The sequence below is a fragment of the Heptranchias perlo genome, chromosome 29 (assembly GCF_035084215.1).
Source record: "Heptranchias perlo isolate sHepPer1 chromosome 29, sHepPer1.hap1, whole genome shotgun sequence".
Taxonomy (NCBI): domain Eukaryota; kingdom Metazoa; phylum Chordata; class Chondrichthyes; order Hexanchiformes; family Hexanchidae; genus Heptranchias; species Heptranchias perlo.
Window position 1 is genome coordinate 24,670,799 of NC_090353.1, and position 16,997 is coordinate 24,687,795.

At 44.4% G+C, this 16,997-nt stretch overlaps 1 protein-coding gene across 1 annotated transcript in view; it reads right to left on the reverse strand.

Moving 5' to 3' along the window:
* Nucleotides 1-13,302: 13,302 nt before the first annotated feature.
* Nucleotides 13,303-16,997, reverse strand: part of LOC137299518 (nuclear receptor ROR-beta-like) — a 74,557-nt gene continuing 70,862 nt past the window's right edge. Inside the window, exon 10 of the mRNA XM_067968323.1 lies at nucleotides 13,303-16,708. Within this exon, the coding sequence (XP_067824424.1) occupies nucleotides 16,547-16,708 (162 nt within the window). The 3' untranslated portion in view covers nucleotides 13,303-16,546. The remainder of the gene's footprint in view (nucleotides 16,709-16,997) is intronic.

Here is a 16,997-nt window from a genome sequence, read left to right on the forward strand (position 1 = left end):
AATTTAATTTAAAAACTTTAACTTTGCTTGCCTTGTCATCCCTATTTCTCCCATTCTCTTATTTTTATTCAGATGTTTCTCCCACCTAATATAACCATTCTTATTTTTCATGCAATTTTTTCTCTAAAAAGTTAAATTTAAATCCTTGTGGTTTACTTTCATTTCCCTGCTATCTCTTACAATTGATTTTTGAACTGAGAACAAGTTTTAAATAGATGAATTTTCACTGGCAGCAAATCAACTCTAACAGCCTGATTTTCAGTGAAATAAAAGTCCAGACATTGAAGCTTGATCAGATCAAATCCCTGGCACAATCTTTGGCAAGTTTTTACTTGTTAAAGCACAGAAGAAGGTTTGCCAACAAATATACTCATCCTTGGTTCCTGGAACTGACTGCCTGGAGGAGTAAATTCATCTGCAGCAATGGAAGGGTTAATTAGAGCTCTGATGGAACAAACTTTTTGAAGAACTAGTCACTGGAATTGTTGTATTTCCTGCATTGAGTTCATGCTTATTCAGCAGCAAAAAAGTTGGAAAAAAATTTGTTTATTGCTCCCAGCAGAATTGCTACATATTTAGTGAACTACAATGAAATGACAATAATTATGAACAGTTTAGCTAACTTGGTCCTTTTTAACTTTAATAATTGTATACCCACATTGGTTCCTCTATTGCTGTGTCTCTAGAAGCCACAAGATGGCACCAAAGTTCATTAGCTGGGAGGCCAGACTGGCCCCAGCTGTGAACTGCTCTGTGACTTGTCATCAATGATCAACTAACAGAAGGTGTGTGCTTATAGTTAAGAGAATAAAGACAACATTAGCTTTGCTATGTTTCCAGGTTGCAGTATACTGCCATTATGAGACATTCCATTTAATGGTCTGAGCAATAATTAATTAAACTCAATCGTCTAAAGTTGATTAAGAGCAAGCAATCCACGACTGCCCACCTGGGAGGCAAGGATCTATTGTCTATGCCAGCAGTAATAAACTCTAATCACTGATTCCTTTAGTGGTCAATTTTAATAATATAAGGTATGCCTTTCATGTGAGGAAATGCCAGTCTGCGCAGTTTAGACACATGGAGCACGATTTTAAAATGTCGGTGGGATGGCAGCGGGGGGAGGGGTTCAATGGGCACGCGGCAAACAATAATAAAACCTTACCGTTCCCCACGCAATCGCGACTTCACTGGTGGTCATTAACCTTGTTTCTGGGTTTGCCGTCTGAAAGATGCGCAGCAGGTGGACTGCACACCCGCTTGACAGGCTGTCAGCTGGAGCATCTGGATTTAAAGGGCCATTGCACCAATGGCTTTTGCTGAAGCAAAGAGCAAGGAAACAGGACAGAGCATCAGAGGGGCAAGCCAGCTCCAAGGTTCAGCGACGCCTCACTTGAGGTGCTGCTAGATGGGGTGAGGAGGATGTGGGAACAATTTTACCCTGCCGACAGGAGCAAGCATCCTTCCTCTGCCACCAAGAAGTCCTGGTGCGAGGTGGCAGAGGAGGTCAGCAGCACGAGCAGCACCTCCCATAGTTGGGTCCAGTGCAGGAAGCGCTTCAGTGACCTAACTAGGTCAACAAAAGTGAGTACACTGACTGATTCTCCTGCATTCCCTGTTGCACATCATCTGTTCCCCCCCACCTCACATCATTCTGCACTGCCAAGACTACTCCATCTCATCACTGCTCACACCCACTTAAGGCTCATCCTCAACTTACCTTCACTTCATGAGCACTTCCTCACCTCCCCATTTGTGACCCCACCACTACCACTCACCCCAATCCTGATGCAATGTGATGTACGGTCTGATACTCACCCTCGGTGCATCTCTTTCACATTCAGCCTCAACCAAAGCAATGTTTTCATCGGCTGACCACTCCACCCTCACTCACTCACACGTCTGTATTTCCTCCCCTTCTGGAAGAGAGCGCAAAATGCATGGGAAAAGGCGAGGACTGGAGGCGGGGAGGGGGGCTCTACAAATAGTGGTCCTCACAGAGGCGGAGGAGGAGGCCCTCGGGATCAGCTGCACCCTTGAGTGCCTGTCCGTCGGGGATGCTGAGACTGGCACCCCAAAAATGTCTGGTGACACAACTTTAACATTCATCACACGCAACATGAATTGGTGTTAAGAATGATTGGCACGTTGAACACCTCAGTACGCTCACCGCAACATGAAACATCTTTGATGATGCTTAATATTACCTCCTGTACTCTTCCAGGCCCTTCAATGACCGCAGTGATGGCAGAGGGCAATTGCTCAGAGGAGCTTCCAGCCTCTGAGGGTGCACCGTCACATCTTAGTGAGCCATCCACCAGCGCAGATACTCACACCGTGGTGGGTCCTAGTAGTCAGTTAGTTGGGTTGGCACCTGTTGAGTCACCACACACAAGTGAGCACGAGCAGACACTGGTGGCAGGGGCAGCTGTGGAGATTCTGCATTGGTGGGCACACTCCTCTCCAGGCTCTGCTCAGCTGGACGCAGTTGCTGAACCCCGGCGGCCATTCTTTAAAAGGAGAATGATCGAGGGACAGCAGCACATTTATGAGGTACTGGAAAAGGTGCTACACACACTCTCCACAATAACGCAGAGGACGGAGGGGTCCAACTCCTGCATTAATGGAATGGTGGCACAGGTACGTAAAGCAATCTCTGAGATAGTGTCACAGGGACCTGAGGAACTGTCTGAGATAGTGTCGCATTTAACTGCTGAAACGTCTGAGATAGCGTTGTACATAACTGTGGAAATGTCTGAGATAGTGTTGCAGGTAAGTGCGGGAATGTTTGCGATAGAGAGAAGGCTAGCCTCCATTGAGCTTCAAGCATGGCTCACAAATGAGTCCATTCAGGCCCTGACAATGACCGTTCGGAATCAGGGTGAACAACAGGCAGACAGAAACTTTACAACTGGGCTTACAAGGCATCGCACATGTCCTCCAAACTGTTGTCCATCAGGGTGGTAGGATTGATGTGGGCCTGGCCCAGGAGAGGGATGATGGCGAAAGGGGACATGGAAGTGGGAACACCACTCAAACGCTCCCACGTCTCACCTGTGCCCCCCTCTCAACCCGGACCCGCAATGCTGCCGCCTCTCCAGGAGGCCGTCTGCCCCTGCACAAGTGCAGGTCGGGCACCAAAACCCAGAGGGCGTAGGCCGAAAGCATCTACGCAGTCAGGGCATGAACATGAGATAATACCTCTGCTGCAGCCATAGGGGATGCACCACGCAGAAGTAGTAGGGAGAGAAAGGCTAAGGTTTTGTGAGCACAAAGGGTATGCACAAGGGTGTTTGACAGACTGTCATGTTTTTCATTTATATTTGTTTTTTGATAAAGTCACATTAAGCGTTATCATTCTCACCACTACTGCCACGTCTTGCCCATTCTTGACTGCCTTTTGTGACAGTGCCCTTTCATGTGCTTCATCGTGAAAGGCGAGACTTGATGCCAACCAGTGGGTGACTTTACAGTGGGTGTATGTGTAGTTGCAGGGCTGTTTTGTGCAGGGTGGGGGCAGTGATGGCGTTGGAGCTGCTCTTTCCAGGTGGTCTGAGGACTGAACTATTCTCACTTTGTGATCTCCTTAGAATTTCAAAGCTAAACACAAAGATCTCCCAGCCAAAAGTTTGAGAGAATTGAGTGACCTGCTGCAATAACTCACCTTTTATCCCCATCTGTCAAACAGGGATTTAAATGTCCAAATCGCTGCTGGCTGAAACCCGACTACTTTCCCATGGAGTGTTTCGCACCACGGGTAACACGTTGAGGCAATGTTAAAATTGCTTGCCTTCATTCTTAATTGGATTTATGGACATTTCAAATACTTTAAGTACTTGATTTACTGCTTTAAATATTGTCCCGACAGCTTTAATTGCCGATGGGACTTCCTGGTTCGGGAACGGTGCGCGCACACAGATGACTCTGGGTCATGCGTGTTCTTCGGCGGGTTGGAGCCAGGATTCCTGCCCGCTCCAAAAAATCCCGATTTTCTTTGTCCCCCCTGCCCCCAATGCACCCGCACTTTCGTTTTAAAATCGTGCCCATCGTGCTCATGGACAACAGGAGGAAATCAGGCACATAAGGTAAACCCAGACCTCAGTGCAGAATAAAAAATCCTAGTCGACTCCCCATTAGGTCAGAAGGTAAATGCACCATTTGAGTTGAGGCTAGGAAGGTTTGATCTCTAGTCTGAATTGAGTTAGTTTGTTTCAGATGGGAAAAGGAAGGGGCACCACAATTGGCCTCAACATCCTAGAGCTTAGGGGCAGTAAAATCAGCATGGGGTTCCATTCCTGATTGCTATCCAGTGACCGCTATAGGTAAGTAAATGTATATATGATTATTGTGATGAGGACAAAATCAGGCACAATGTTGGTGCCCCCACCTGGAGCCACAGTTTTAGGATCAGCCATGAAAAATGACCAGTTTGAAAAGATACTAGAAGGCCTCAGGTGGCCAAGGAACCAAGGGAGCTAAATTGGGCCATGTAGCGCCCGTTGTTTCGGCGCTATACAGCCTCTCCGACATCGAAGTTTCCAGCGTGACGTGCGCCAGACGCCATCTTGGTATAGGAGTTAGCGCAGGCGCAGATAATGCTGGAGGCATGTAAAGTAGGGAGAAAATAGCTTCAATCAGTGTGCAACGCTGATTTAAAGTGATTGACACCATTTTGGGACTTAACACTCAACTCAATGCACAGTCTTATCCCCGACCATCTGAACGTGTCTTAGAGTGCCTGGAGGACCCCCACCAGCGCTATTTAAAGGGACCATGCAGGATTTACAGATTAATGGCTGGATTATTGCTTCTGGCTGTTGAGTCATTTGTAACTGTTTTTGGCGATCTCCTATACTTGAATACTAGGATGCGGGGATATAGCCTAACATTTAGAGCCAGGACGTGCAGGAGTGAAGTTAGGAAATGCTTCTACACACAAAGGGTGGGAGAAGTTTGGAACACTCTTCTGCAAATGGCAGTTGATGCGAGCTCAATTGTGAATTCTAAATCTGAGATTGATAGATTTCTGTGAACCAAGGGTATTAGGGATATGGGGCTAAGGCGGTTATATGGAGTTAGGTCACAGGTCTACCATGATCTCATTGAATGGCGGAACAGGTTCGAGGGGTTCAATGCCACTGCCACTTGCTACCTCCTGATATGTGCCACCTTCTCCTGCCAGAAATTGGGATGTGTGTCTGGGTGATGTGCCTGTCATGGTTGACTAGCTGCCAGTGTGTGTGGCCTGTGAGTTACGGATGGGTGGCTTGCAACAGTGGTAATGTGTAAGGGTGAGAGGAAGCATCTGGTTGGAAGAGTTGAGTACTGATGAAAAGAGTTTGTTGGTATGTGGGTGATGGGGGGTGTAGTGCATGGTGCAGTTGGTAGGTGACGCCACTTGACAGTTGACCTCACTCACCTTGACCACTCATATCAAAGCACTGAACTTCTTCCTGCACTGCATCCATGTTCATGATGCTGTGCGCCTGGCATTGACTTTGTCCCCCTCTACCTCCCGCTGCCTTTTGGATATATGTCTGGAGGGCCTCTTGCCCCCCATCCCCCTGTGGATATAGGATGTCACCTCTTGCACCAAGGTCTCCAGTGCATCAGCAGAGAACCTTGGTGCAAGCACTCTCGCAGGCCTGGTGCCAACTCATATTGGCAGATTGGTTACGTCTGGCATGCAGATTGGAGGATGTGGGATTTAGTAGTGTGCAACCTTTATTCAACGTTTTAACATAACTCATCAGTGTGTAAACATAGGGATGGGACCTGCATCTGTGCTTTATGTGTGCGATGTCTGATCTCCGTTTAGACTCCGTGCAGACAGTAGACTGTTATTTTCAGCAAGTAACAGGTACCAGCTACCTTTAAGAGATTTCTCAGACACATCCTCATTTTAAGAGATTGGGCTCCCCTTGGTGGTGGAAAGTGCGAATTGCGTTGATTCCACGTGCAAGGCCCAGAATGGAACACTGATTGCAGGTTAGGACTCAGGCTGGCCGAAACTTGCGTGCTGCCTGTGCAGGGGTCGTTGAACGCATCATGCTACCCGCGCCCAAAAATGGCCCTTATCCAATTTTTTTCCCACTATATCCCTTGATGCACCTTGAAGAGAGAAAACTGGGGAAAAAAAGATATATTTACACAGCCCATGTTTACAGAGGATTAACATAGGGCCACAACCTCTACCACCTAAAAGGACAAGGGCAGCAGGCATGTGGGAACAACACCACCTGCACGTTCCCCTCCAAGTCACACACCATCCCGACTTGGAAATATACCGTCGTTCCTTCATTGTCGCTGGGTCAAAATTCTGTAACTCCCTACCTAACAGCACTGTGGAAGAATCTTAACCACACAGACTGCAGCGGTTCAAGAAGGCGGCTCACCACCACCTTCTCAAGGGCAATTAGGGATGGGCAATAAATGCTGGCCTTGCCAGCGATGCCCACATCCCATGAACGGATTTTAAAAATGAAATAGCTGACTACACTGTGGGGAAATATGAGGTTATTCACTTTGGTAGGAAAAATAGAAAAACAGAATATTTTTTAAATGGTGAGAAACTATTAAATGTTGGTGTTCAGAGGGATTTTGGTGTCCATGTACACGAAACACAGAAATTTAACATGCTGGTACAGCAAGCAATTAGGAAGGCAAATGGTATGTTGGCCTTTATTGCAAGGGGGTTGAAGTACAAGAGTAAGGAAGTCTTGCTGCAATTGTACAGGGCTTTGGTGAGACCACACCTGGAGTACTGCATACAGTTTTGGTCTCCTTATCTACTTGCTTTAGAGGCGGTGCAACGAAGGTGGACTAGTCTCATTCCTGGGATGAGAGGGTTGTCCGATGAGGAAAGATTGAGTAGAATGGGCCTATACACTCTTGAGTTTGGAAGAATGAGAGGTGATCTCATTGAAACGTATAAGATTCTAAGAGGGCTTGACAAGGTAGATGCTGAGAGGCTGCTTCCCCTGGCTGGAGAGTCTAGAACTAGGGGACATTGTCTCAGGATAAGGGGTCGGACATTTAGGACTGAGATGAGGAGGTATTTCTTCGCTCAGAGGGTCGTGAATATTTGGAAATCTCTCCCCCAGAGGGCTGTGGATGCTCAGCCATTGAGTATATTCAAGACTGAGATCGATAGATTTTTGGACTCTAAGGAATCAAGGGATATGGGGATCGGGCAGGAAAGTGGAGTTGAGATCCAAGATCAGCTATGATCTTATTGAATGGTGGAGCAGGCTTGAGGGGCCATTTGGCCTACTCCTGCTCCTATTTCTTATGTCCTTATGTTCTTATCTAACACATGCAACCCCTCAAATAATGAAGCAGTCCGAGCCCGCATGCAGCAAGACCTGGACAACATCCAGGCTTGGGCTCATAAGTGGCAAGTAACATTCACGCCAGATAAGTGCCAGGCAATGACCATCTCCAACAAGAGAGAGTCTAACCACCTTCCCTTGACATTCAACGGCATTACCATCGCCGAATCCCCCACCATCAACATCCTGGGGGTCACCATTGACCAGAAACTTAACTGGACCAGCCATATAAATACTGTGGCGACAAGAGCAGGTCAGAGGCTGGGTATTCTGTGGCGAGTGACTCACCTCCTGACTCCCCAAAGCCTTTCCACCATCTACAAGGCACAAGTCAGGAGTGTGATGGAATACTCTCCACTTGCTTGGATGAGTGCAGCTCCAACAACACTCAAGAAGCTCGACACCATCCAAGATAAAGCAGCCTGCTTGATTGGCACCCCATCCACCACCCTAAACATTCACTCCCTTCACCACCGGCGCACTGTGGCTGCAGTGTGTACCATCCACAGGATGCACTGCAGCAACTCGCCAAGGCTTCTTCGACAGCACCTCCCAAACCCGCGACCTCTACCATCTAGAAGGACAAGAGCAGCAGGCACATGGGAACAACACCACCTGCATGTTCCCCTCCAAGTCACACACCATCCCGACTTGGAAATATATCGCCGTTCCTTCATTGTCGCTGGGTCAAAATCCTGGAACTCCCTTCCTAACAGCACTGTGGGAGAACCGTCACCACACGGACTGCAGCGGTTCAAGAAGGCGGCTCACCACCACCTTCTCAAGGGCAATTAGGGATGGGCAATAAATGCTGGCCTCACCAGCGACGCCCACATCCCGTGAACGAATAAAAAAAAACATGCACAAAATTCAGGTGAAAATAGAAGTGGTAGAATGGTGAACTGTCAACGTGCTCTTGGATATTCCCATGTACAGGGAAGATGTAACCTTACTTTGTGACTCAAGCAGCAGATACGATAAATCAAGTTTGATTTATAAGGGTTATAATGATTTATAGGGTTTGCTAGGTCCATGGGAGCCAGCTATTTACAATAGTTCTGAATGTTTGGTTTTATTGTTTATGATGTTATATCCTTTCAATCAGCTGGAGAAACTTCAACATTATCGTGTAACTGCATTTTGTTCTGAATAAGTTAAATATAAAATTCAACAGACAGGCTGCATAGTGTTGCACGAATGGGTGCTTACCATGCTTTTTGTTTATCATCGTTCACCCATTAGAATCTGTTACATGGAATACATCGGTGATAAAATCATTTTCTTGTGTGTTGTGAGAGGGCAGTGTAGTGCAACTTTTTAAACTGCAAAATGTTGACAATATGACACAATAACATTGAATGGCAAGCTTTTAACATGGACATTTGTTAATGTTTTCCACCTCTAATTTTCTCCTCTTACCCCTCCTCTTCTGAAGGCAGTAACTCATCCAACTGGCTATTTTACTTGCTTGGGGAGGCATTATAGCTGAGCTTGATCCTGTCTTAGACCTGTACTTTGGATGAGGTCAGCTAACTCAACTCATAACCTTGGACCTTCTATGGTTGTTTAGCTCAGTACCACAGTGGGCAGCATATTTACAACCTGAGTCATCAAGGATGCTCTTAAGTTTGATTTTAAAAGATATTTTTATAATTTTCCTACTCTGCAAGTGACCTCCTGGGTCAGAACTGCCATCATGTGCTATTGTTAAATGTTTCTCCAGATAATCTTAGTGGTTTGATCGATTTGCCTCCATGTATGTAAGCTACACATTTTGCCACAATATAAGAAAAAAAATTGACACAGAAACAAACAGCAGAAAATGCTGGAAATGCATAGCAGGTCCAGCTCTCTACAGATTGCGAGGGATCTCTGTTTATCTCCAGCATTTTCTGTTTTTGTTTCAGATTTCCAGCATTTGCAGTTTTTCTAATGAGAAGATCAGACCAATGTTCGACTGACACGCAACTTACTCTTTGACTAGAAAATAAAGTGTTCTGGAATCTTTGGAGTTCCTTTTCAGATTCTTTTGATGATTTACATAATACAAGTCTTGCATCCATAGCACTCTATCTGCCTGCAATGATCCGGAAATATGGCTTAACAGGGTGAACAAAATATCATGGGGTTGCTGTGCAGATATATCCCTCACTTCTGTGGAGATGAAAGCCAGCTTCTTTGAAGAGAAGGTTGCAACAGGCTAGTAATTATATTAATTATTTCTCTCACCTGATTAGATGAGGATGTGGCTCGCAGTCCATCATTACCTGGAATTATATTTATTAAGTCAGGCCTCTTACAAAGCTTTTTGGAATTTCGATGACGCCCCTTAATGGTTTACTACATTACAATGACAACACTTCAAAAATACTTCATTGGCTGTAAAGGGCTTTGGGACGCCCTGAGGTTGTGAAAGACACTGTATATATATCCAAGTCTTTCTTTTCTTTTTCGTAGCAATTGCAGACCACAAGCTTCGTTTCTGGTCAGTCAAAAACTTGCATGTATTGTCTGTAGTATTAGTCAAACAACTTGGACCAGATGGGTGTTCATCTGCTGGCAATAACATAGAGGCAAATTGCCTCCCTTTGAAGCTAGCAGCTACTCTTCAATGTGTGTATTTGCCTCATTTCCTTCACACAGAGACATAGGGCTCGATTTTCGCATCCCCGAGCGGGTGCGTTCGTGGCGGGGGGGCTGCGAAAATCGGGGATTCCCGGGGTGGGTCCGGAGCCCGGCTCCAACCCGCCCACTTCCGGGTTCCCCAGTGACGCACTGACATGTGCGCGCAGCCCCCGCATGTGGGACTCCCGCCGGCTTTAATTGCAGGCGGGATGCCACTTGAAGTAATTAACCAGGTACTTCAGGTCGTTTACAGACCTGATTGAGCTGATATTTTAGGAGGGGTGGGATTTTCAAGTCAACCGGGATTGTTTCCCGTACTGGGGGAAACACTCCCAGTTCAAATGGACGTGTTGCAGCCATCAGCCTGTGGCAGCTGCAAAGGTCCATTTGACAGGTGTGGGGGGGGCGGGGGGGGGGGGGAAGACCCTCACGTGTTGTAGGAGGCCACTCTGTCACTTTGGACAAAGTTTGGCCTCCACCACCCTCCTCCTGTCAATAAAATTCACCAACTTGCACACTTACCCCGCTGTCCAGACACATTTACCCACCTTGCGGACCCCCTCAAATGTACATCTTCCGGATGGGGGCCACCATAGCTGCAATCATGACTTCCTCGGAGGGCGAACAGCATCACCAGCCTCGCCGTCCACCTCTGACACGTGGAGCTCCACAACAGTGCTGTGACACATCCACCTGCACAGCAGGAGGGAGGGCAATGGCAGAGAGAGATGCGTCGCAGAAGGCACTACCCTCGCCACAGGGTCTACAGACCGAGGCTCAGCTTCCTGGACCTCTCTGAGCAGCAGTGCACACGGAGGCTCAGGGTCACTCGACATGTAGTTGTAGACATCTGCAGCCTCCTTCATGCCGAGCTGCGCCCGGCTGGCCTGAGCACCATCTTCTTACCTGTCGCTGTCAAAGTTACCACTGCCCTCAACAACTTCTCCTTCGCATCCTTCCAGGGTGCCACCGGGGACATCGGCGACGTCTCAGTCGTCTGCACAAAAGAGCCCTGCAAATACACCTACACCCACTCTGCAGTGACACAATGGGTGGCATCAGTTGTGGGTCTTCAATGTGATCCTCAGGAAACGGCATTATTGCACAAACCAGACAAGATTTGCAAAGACGTGGCAGTAGTGGTGACAATATGTAATGTGAGTTGATCAGAAATTAAATAAGTAAAAACCATGACAAACCCTTGAACACCCTTGTGCATCCCCTTTATGCTCACGACACGTTTGCCTTACGCTTCCTACTGCACATATGTGATGCATGCCCTGTGGCTGCAGCACAGGTAGTGGCAGTTTGGGTGAGGCTGACCGTGAAAGAGATGCATGAGAGGGTGAGTATGCAATAGAGCCATGAGATTGTATGAGGATTGGGTTGAGTGGTAGTGGCGGGATGAGTACTGGCGAGGTGAGTGCAGGTAAGATGAGGATGAGGTTTGAGTGGGTGTAAGGAGTGATGTGACAGTAGTGTTGGCAGTGCAGAAGGAGATGTGGGGTGGGGGCGGTGATGTGGCAGACGGAGTGTAGGGGAATGAGTAAGTGTACTCACTTCGGCTGACCTACTTAGGTCATTGCAGCGCCTCCTGCACTGTATGCAGGTGCGCGATATGTTGGTGGTGCAGGTGACCTCCTCTGCCACCTAGAGCCAGGCCTTCTTGGTGGCAGAGGCAGGCCGCTTCCTCCCGCCTGTCAGGGAGGGGGGGGGGGGGGAAGATCTCTGTCCTCCCCCTCCTCCTCACCCCATCCAATAAGACCTGGAGTGAGGCATCATTAAACCTGGGAGCAGCCTTCCCCCTGGGCTACTCCATGCTGTAATTTTTCCTATTTTCTGCAACATCAGTCAGTGGAGGACTGCCCCTTTAAATAGGGCTCCTCCAGCTGACAGCCTATGCGCAGTCCGCCCGCTGTGCAGCTTTCCAGCATGAAACCTGGAAACAAAGGTAAGTACTTTCAATCAAGCTGAGTGCGTGCGGAGCACCCCGATTTCACTGGGCACGTTACCCACACACCCAGTCGACCCCCTGCTGCGAACCTGCCGCCCTCCTAATATCGGGCCCATAACAATTGTTTTCAGAAGAACAATTTAAATGTGCAATATTTATATGAAAAGGTAAGGTAGATAAAGAATTTATTTGCCATAGGAGGGGACCTTGCACCATCACAATACCAACTCTTCATTTATCACATCCAAACTTTACAGGGATAATTTGGTTTAGAATGGGTTATGAAACATAACTGGATTTCTGTATGCAGTAAAAATTAGGTGTGGTCTTTTCTTGATTATACCAATAGTATTTTTCTTATTGGAGTGTGCATGGCAATAAGCAAATGGTATTTAGTGTAAAAATGTCACGCGACAAGGTGTCACCAAAGAAGAAAAGTTATGTAGCACATTTCTCTCTATATTAAATGTTAGAAAGTTTGAGGAAATGTCTGGAAAGCTGATCAGAAAACCCATCCATTTTTGAAAACAGCAGAAGACATTCAAACTGAACGGGTTTAGAAGGCCCACCTCAATGTCAGAAGATCACCCTTTGTCACTGTGGACATAAGATGACAAACTTAATACTGACAGTGTGACAAAAATGAAGTATTTTAGTCCATGACATAAAGTGTTATTGACCTCCATATTATTTCTATTTTAAGTATTTCTCAGCCAGTCTTGTTTCAGTTGAGTAATCTGTCTAGAGCCCTCAGAGACCATTAGACTAAAAACTTTGTGAATTTCAGCAATGAACCACTAAATAAGTTAACATTTAGCAACCTTGTGCAAGATGTAGCTAAAACTGGAGTTTAGCACAGCAAAAGTAACTATGTGCTAATTTCTGTCAAATAATAAAATGATGCTTTGTAAACCCTGTAACCGCAGTGCATAATTGCTAACGTTCACATATCCATCTACTGTTCTGTCAGTTTATAACCTAAAGTGCAGTCTTGTGGATCAGCCTTGGCTTAGTGGTAGCACTCTTGCCTCTGAGTCAGAACGCTATGGGTTCAAGTCCTATTCCAGGACTTGAGCACTGACACTTCAGTGCAGTACTGAGGGAGTGCTACATTATCAGAGGTGCTGTCTTTTGGGTGAGACTTTAAACAGAGGCCCCATCTGCCCTCTCAGGTGGACATAAAAGATCCCATGGTATTTTTTCGAAGAGCAGGGGAACTCTCCTTTGTGTCCTGGCCAATATTTATCCCTCAACAAATTTCATTAAAAACTGCAATTGTTGTCAAAACGTATAGTTTGCTTCTGATGCAATATTGATAGGTGATAAAGCTAATGGACAGAACATTTAATATTTACCCATTCTTCATATAATATATAATTTTAATGTGGTTCATGTACACATCCTTTACATTATACATCTATATCCATTCACTAATTGTTATCCCAATCTTTCTTAAATTGACAATATATTAAAATAAGAATTTGTTTGTCATTGAAATCCAGACAAGGCTTTTAAAAAAATCTTTCTGTTCTTCTCATCTTGCATTTATATAGGTATTTCATTCTTTAAAAAAAAATAGAATTACAGTTTTACAATACAGACCAAAAAAAACCATCAAAATGACTTTCTAAACTATATAACAAATATTGTTTTGTCATTAAATGTGCCCGGGAAAGCATTTTCCATCGTATTGAAAGAGTAACATAAAGCTGGGTGTTGCTTCATTTCTCTTTTTTCACAACATTCACAAGAATACACAGTGTAAGTTTTAATTTGTTTTTTTAAGTGGTGCGCGACACTACTCTATCATATGAGCTGAAACACATCCTGTAAGGAACGGATCAACCTTTTGAATCCCAGCGGATCATTTTTTGAATAGGTTTTTTGCTAAACGCTAGGATAAGCGGATATGCAACGTGCAGGCCAATTACATTTTTTTATATCCAACCAGAAGCTATATCCTACGCTGCAATGAAGAAGTGGAAATGAATATATAAGACCCATCAATGAACAGCAAGATCAAAAGCACATATTAGGCTTTCTCTAATGAATATTTCATAAAGAAATCTTCAATTTTTTGTAAACAAAAAAGAAAGTGCTTAAAATCTGGAATTCAGCAAGCAGATCCTTAGCTTACACATGTCCAAACATCTCAACTTTACTCAACATAGGAAAAATAATACTTTGTACTTTGTTGTTTCAGCAGTTTTTTTATGCACCTACTTAAAAGGCAATACTGGCCTTCAGGGCAACCATAGCTGTAATCTGCCAATATGTTGTTCTAGTTTCCAGATTAGATGCTGCACCAAGTATGGGAGTACAGGCTCAGGAATCTTTTTATAATGACTGTACTATTTTAGAAGTGCCATTCGATAAAAAAAACTTTCCTTCTTTCAATATTCTGTACTTTCTCATCTTCTCCCCTTTTGTTCCCTACTCTCTAAAGGTGGTGAGTCATACTATAGTTCCATGGGCTCTGATAGTTCTCTAATACTTTGCCCAAATGACCATTCTTCACATTTGAACCTAGACTGAGAGTCCCAGTGGGTTTTACGACTGTCCACACATATGTACTTTCCAGAAGGTAATCAATGAATAACGATTAGGAATAGCAATCAACTTGTTGATTTTTCTCCTCTCTAGTCCAGGGCATTGATTTCAATTGTAGTGAGTCTCGCTGATGCTCTGGCAGATATTGGCCAACAGACAGGGATTGAATCTGGCCTGTTTGGGCTCAGTATCACACCACTCACTCAGTGTGTTTACGTACACAGCCATCAAGGGAACACATCGAAAGTTTGTAATGTTTCCCTGTATGAATTACACACAGCATTTTTCCTTCTTTATATAATGAGTGGCAGGTTCCAGTGTAACAATCAGGTTTATGGCATCTGATTTGCCACCTCATGTTTCACCTCTTTGTTGATGTCATGTCCTATGCACAAGTCACTTTCTATGGATTTCCATCACAGTACCATCAAACTGCACACATACAAGATGCCTGCAACCTCCTCTCTGCTATAATTGTTTCTTTTCTCCAACCCCAGTTAAAATTTCAAATCACATTTGTGCTGAAAATCCATCACTGTATGTAAAGCTACACACTATAATTGAGTCAATAAATAATTAACTTAAACAATTTTGTTTGTACATTGTTATACATTATTCCCTTATAGGATACCAGTAATGGAGAAATTAGATTACAAAATACACTAAAATAAATTTGATACTTGTAAAAGCCAGTTCTTTGGAACATTGCAACTGCTTCTATTACGTGGTACAAGGAATGGGTGTCCTAGAACCTTTGTAGGAGTGTGCTAGTCACAATAGGAGTGTGATAGTCAATATAGGAGTGTGCTAGTCACTATAAATTGTCTTTGTGAGAAACAAATTAGGTAATGGATGAAAAATTCCCTAAAGGTTTAGCAATGGTAAGTAAATAATATTTGGAAACTATTTTTGATGAGGACCTTTTTTTGTGGGGGGCGGGGGGGCGATTATTACGTGGATTTTCAGTGAGAAAAAGTGCATTCTTAGTTTTAGGGGTGCACAGCACTGTTGTTTGCTGACTGTAGCTCAATTGTTAATACTAGATTTATTTTTACCAGTAGTTCAGCTACATTAATTTAGTTTTTTTGAGTACCTACAAAGTAAGAGGCCAAATGTCACTTCATGATTATACTATGCTGGTTACTTCCTGAAGATTACGGCCATTTTGCAACAGGGAATAGAGAAACGTTTCCAGCGATTGTGACTGCATTTCTCCCCATTTCATTCAGGGTTCTTCGGGCTCCCCATAGCCTGGAATAGCTTGGCTCACTAGTAGTAAAATATAGAAACCGTAATCCTTAGAGGTCTAATGTGCTTCTGCACCAGTCAGACCAACAGGCCATTTTATGGCTTCTGTGGGAAACACTGGATTTTAGTATAAGGATAAAATAAAATGCATTGCAAAGCTAAGACTACTGTCCACTAACATGGCCATAGTGCTAATGGACACCATAACCTTTTAGCTATTATTACATGCAGGTGCCTTATTGACCATAACCTAAAGATATATATTAATAATATAAACACATACACATTTACATGTATAGGATTTCAGAGTTTTTATCGCTGTCTTCAGCATTGTTGAATTTTAATTTCAAGGGATTTTGACCCACTGGTTCAAATCTTCATCACGGTGTAGTAATGCTGAAGAAAGATCCGTAAAAAAAATCTAACTTCAATGATGAACCACAAGAACAACTCTGAAATCAGTGAATATTCAGTGTAAAAAGAAACACCCTTAATAAAATATATAGGTTTTCATTACAGATAAAATACTATCTATACTCCTTTAATTCACTGTTCTTTTTACCGGCGAAAAGAGATTTCAGGTAAAGAGCCTTGGAAGGTCAGTCTTGCAATCTTGAATTAATTCTGGTCCATGAACACAATGGAGCAGCTTTTAAATGTCATGCACAAGGGTTTTTCCACTACTTAGATTCCAAGTATTTACATTCTTTTGACTGTTACGGTGAAACCATATGAAGTGCAGTACATTCATTCTAGTGCTATTGCAATTGGTGATAGAGGAGTTTAAACCCATTCATTTTTCACTTTGGGAATGCTGTGTTGTACAGAGCAGACAAGTTTAGCTGTTGGTGGAGTCTGGATACTGCATCTCTGTGCTGAATACTTCCTTGTAGAGTGGAGGAAAGTTGTGCACTGTTTGTGGGTGTAGCAACTTGAATAGCTGTAGCTTGTCCACATGAAGGTTGCATACGGACTTCAGCATGGATAACTTGGATACCAGCTGTTGAGGAGGAAGAGAAAAGACTGCAGTGAGTTGGGGAAAGCAGGAACAGCTCCTTAAAAACTTTTTTTCTAAATCATGTCAAAACAGTAGAACATTTCTTTTTACTTTGGACCCTTTGGTGCCTAGAAATTACTGCTTGGCATATTAACATATGAGCACTTAATGACATTTCTCTGTCCACTATTTTAACAGTGACGTTAACCAGTTTACACCTTGATTAAAACAGTGTGTTGGCCAGGGGCTGCAGAAACGCATTACCTCATTACTTCTTTTCTAAATAAGGACT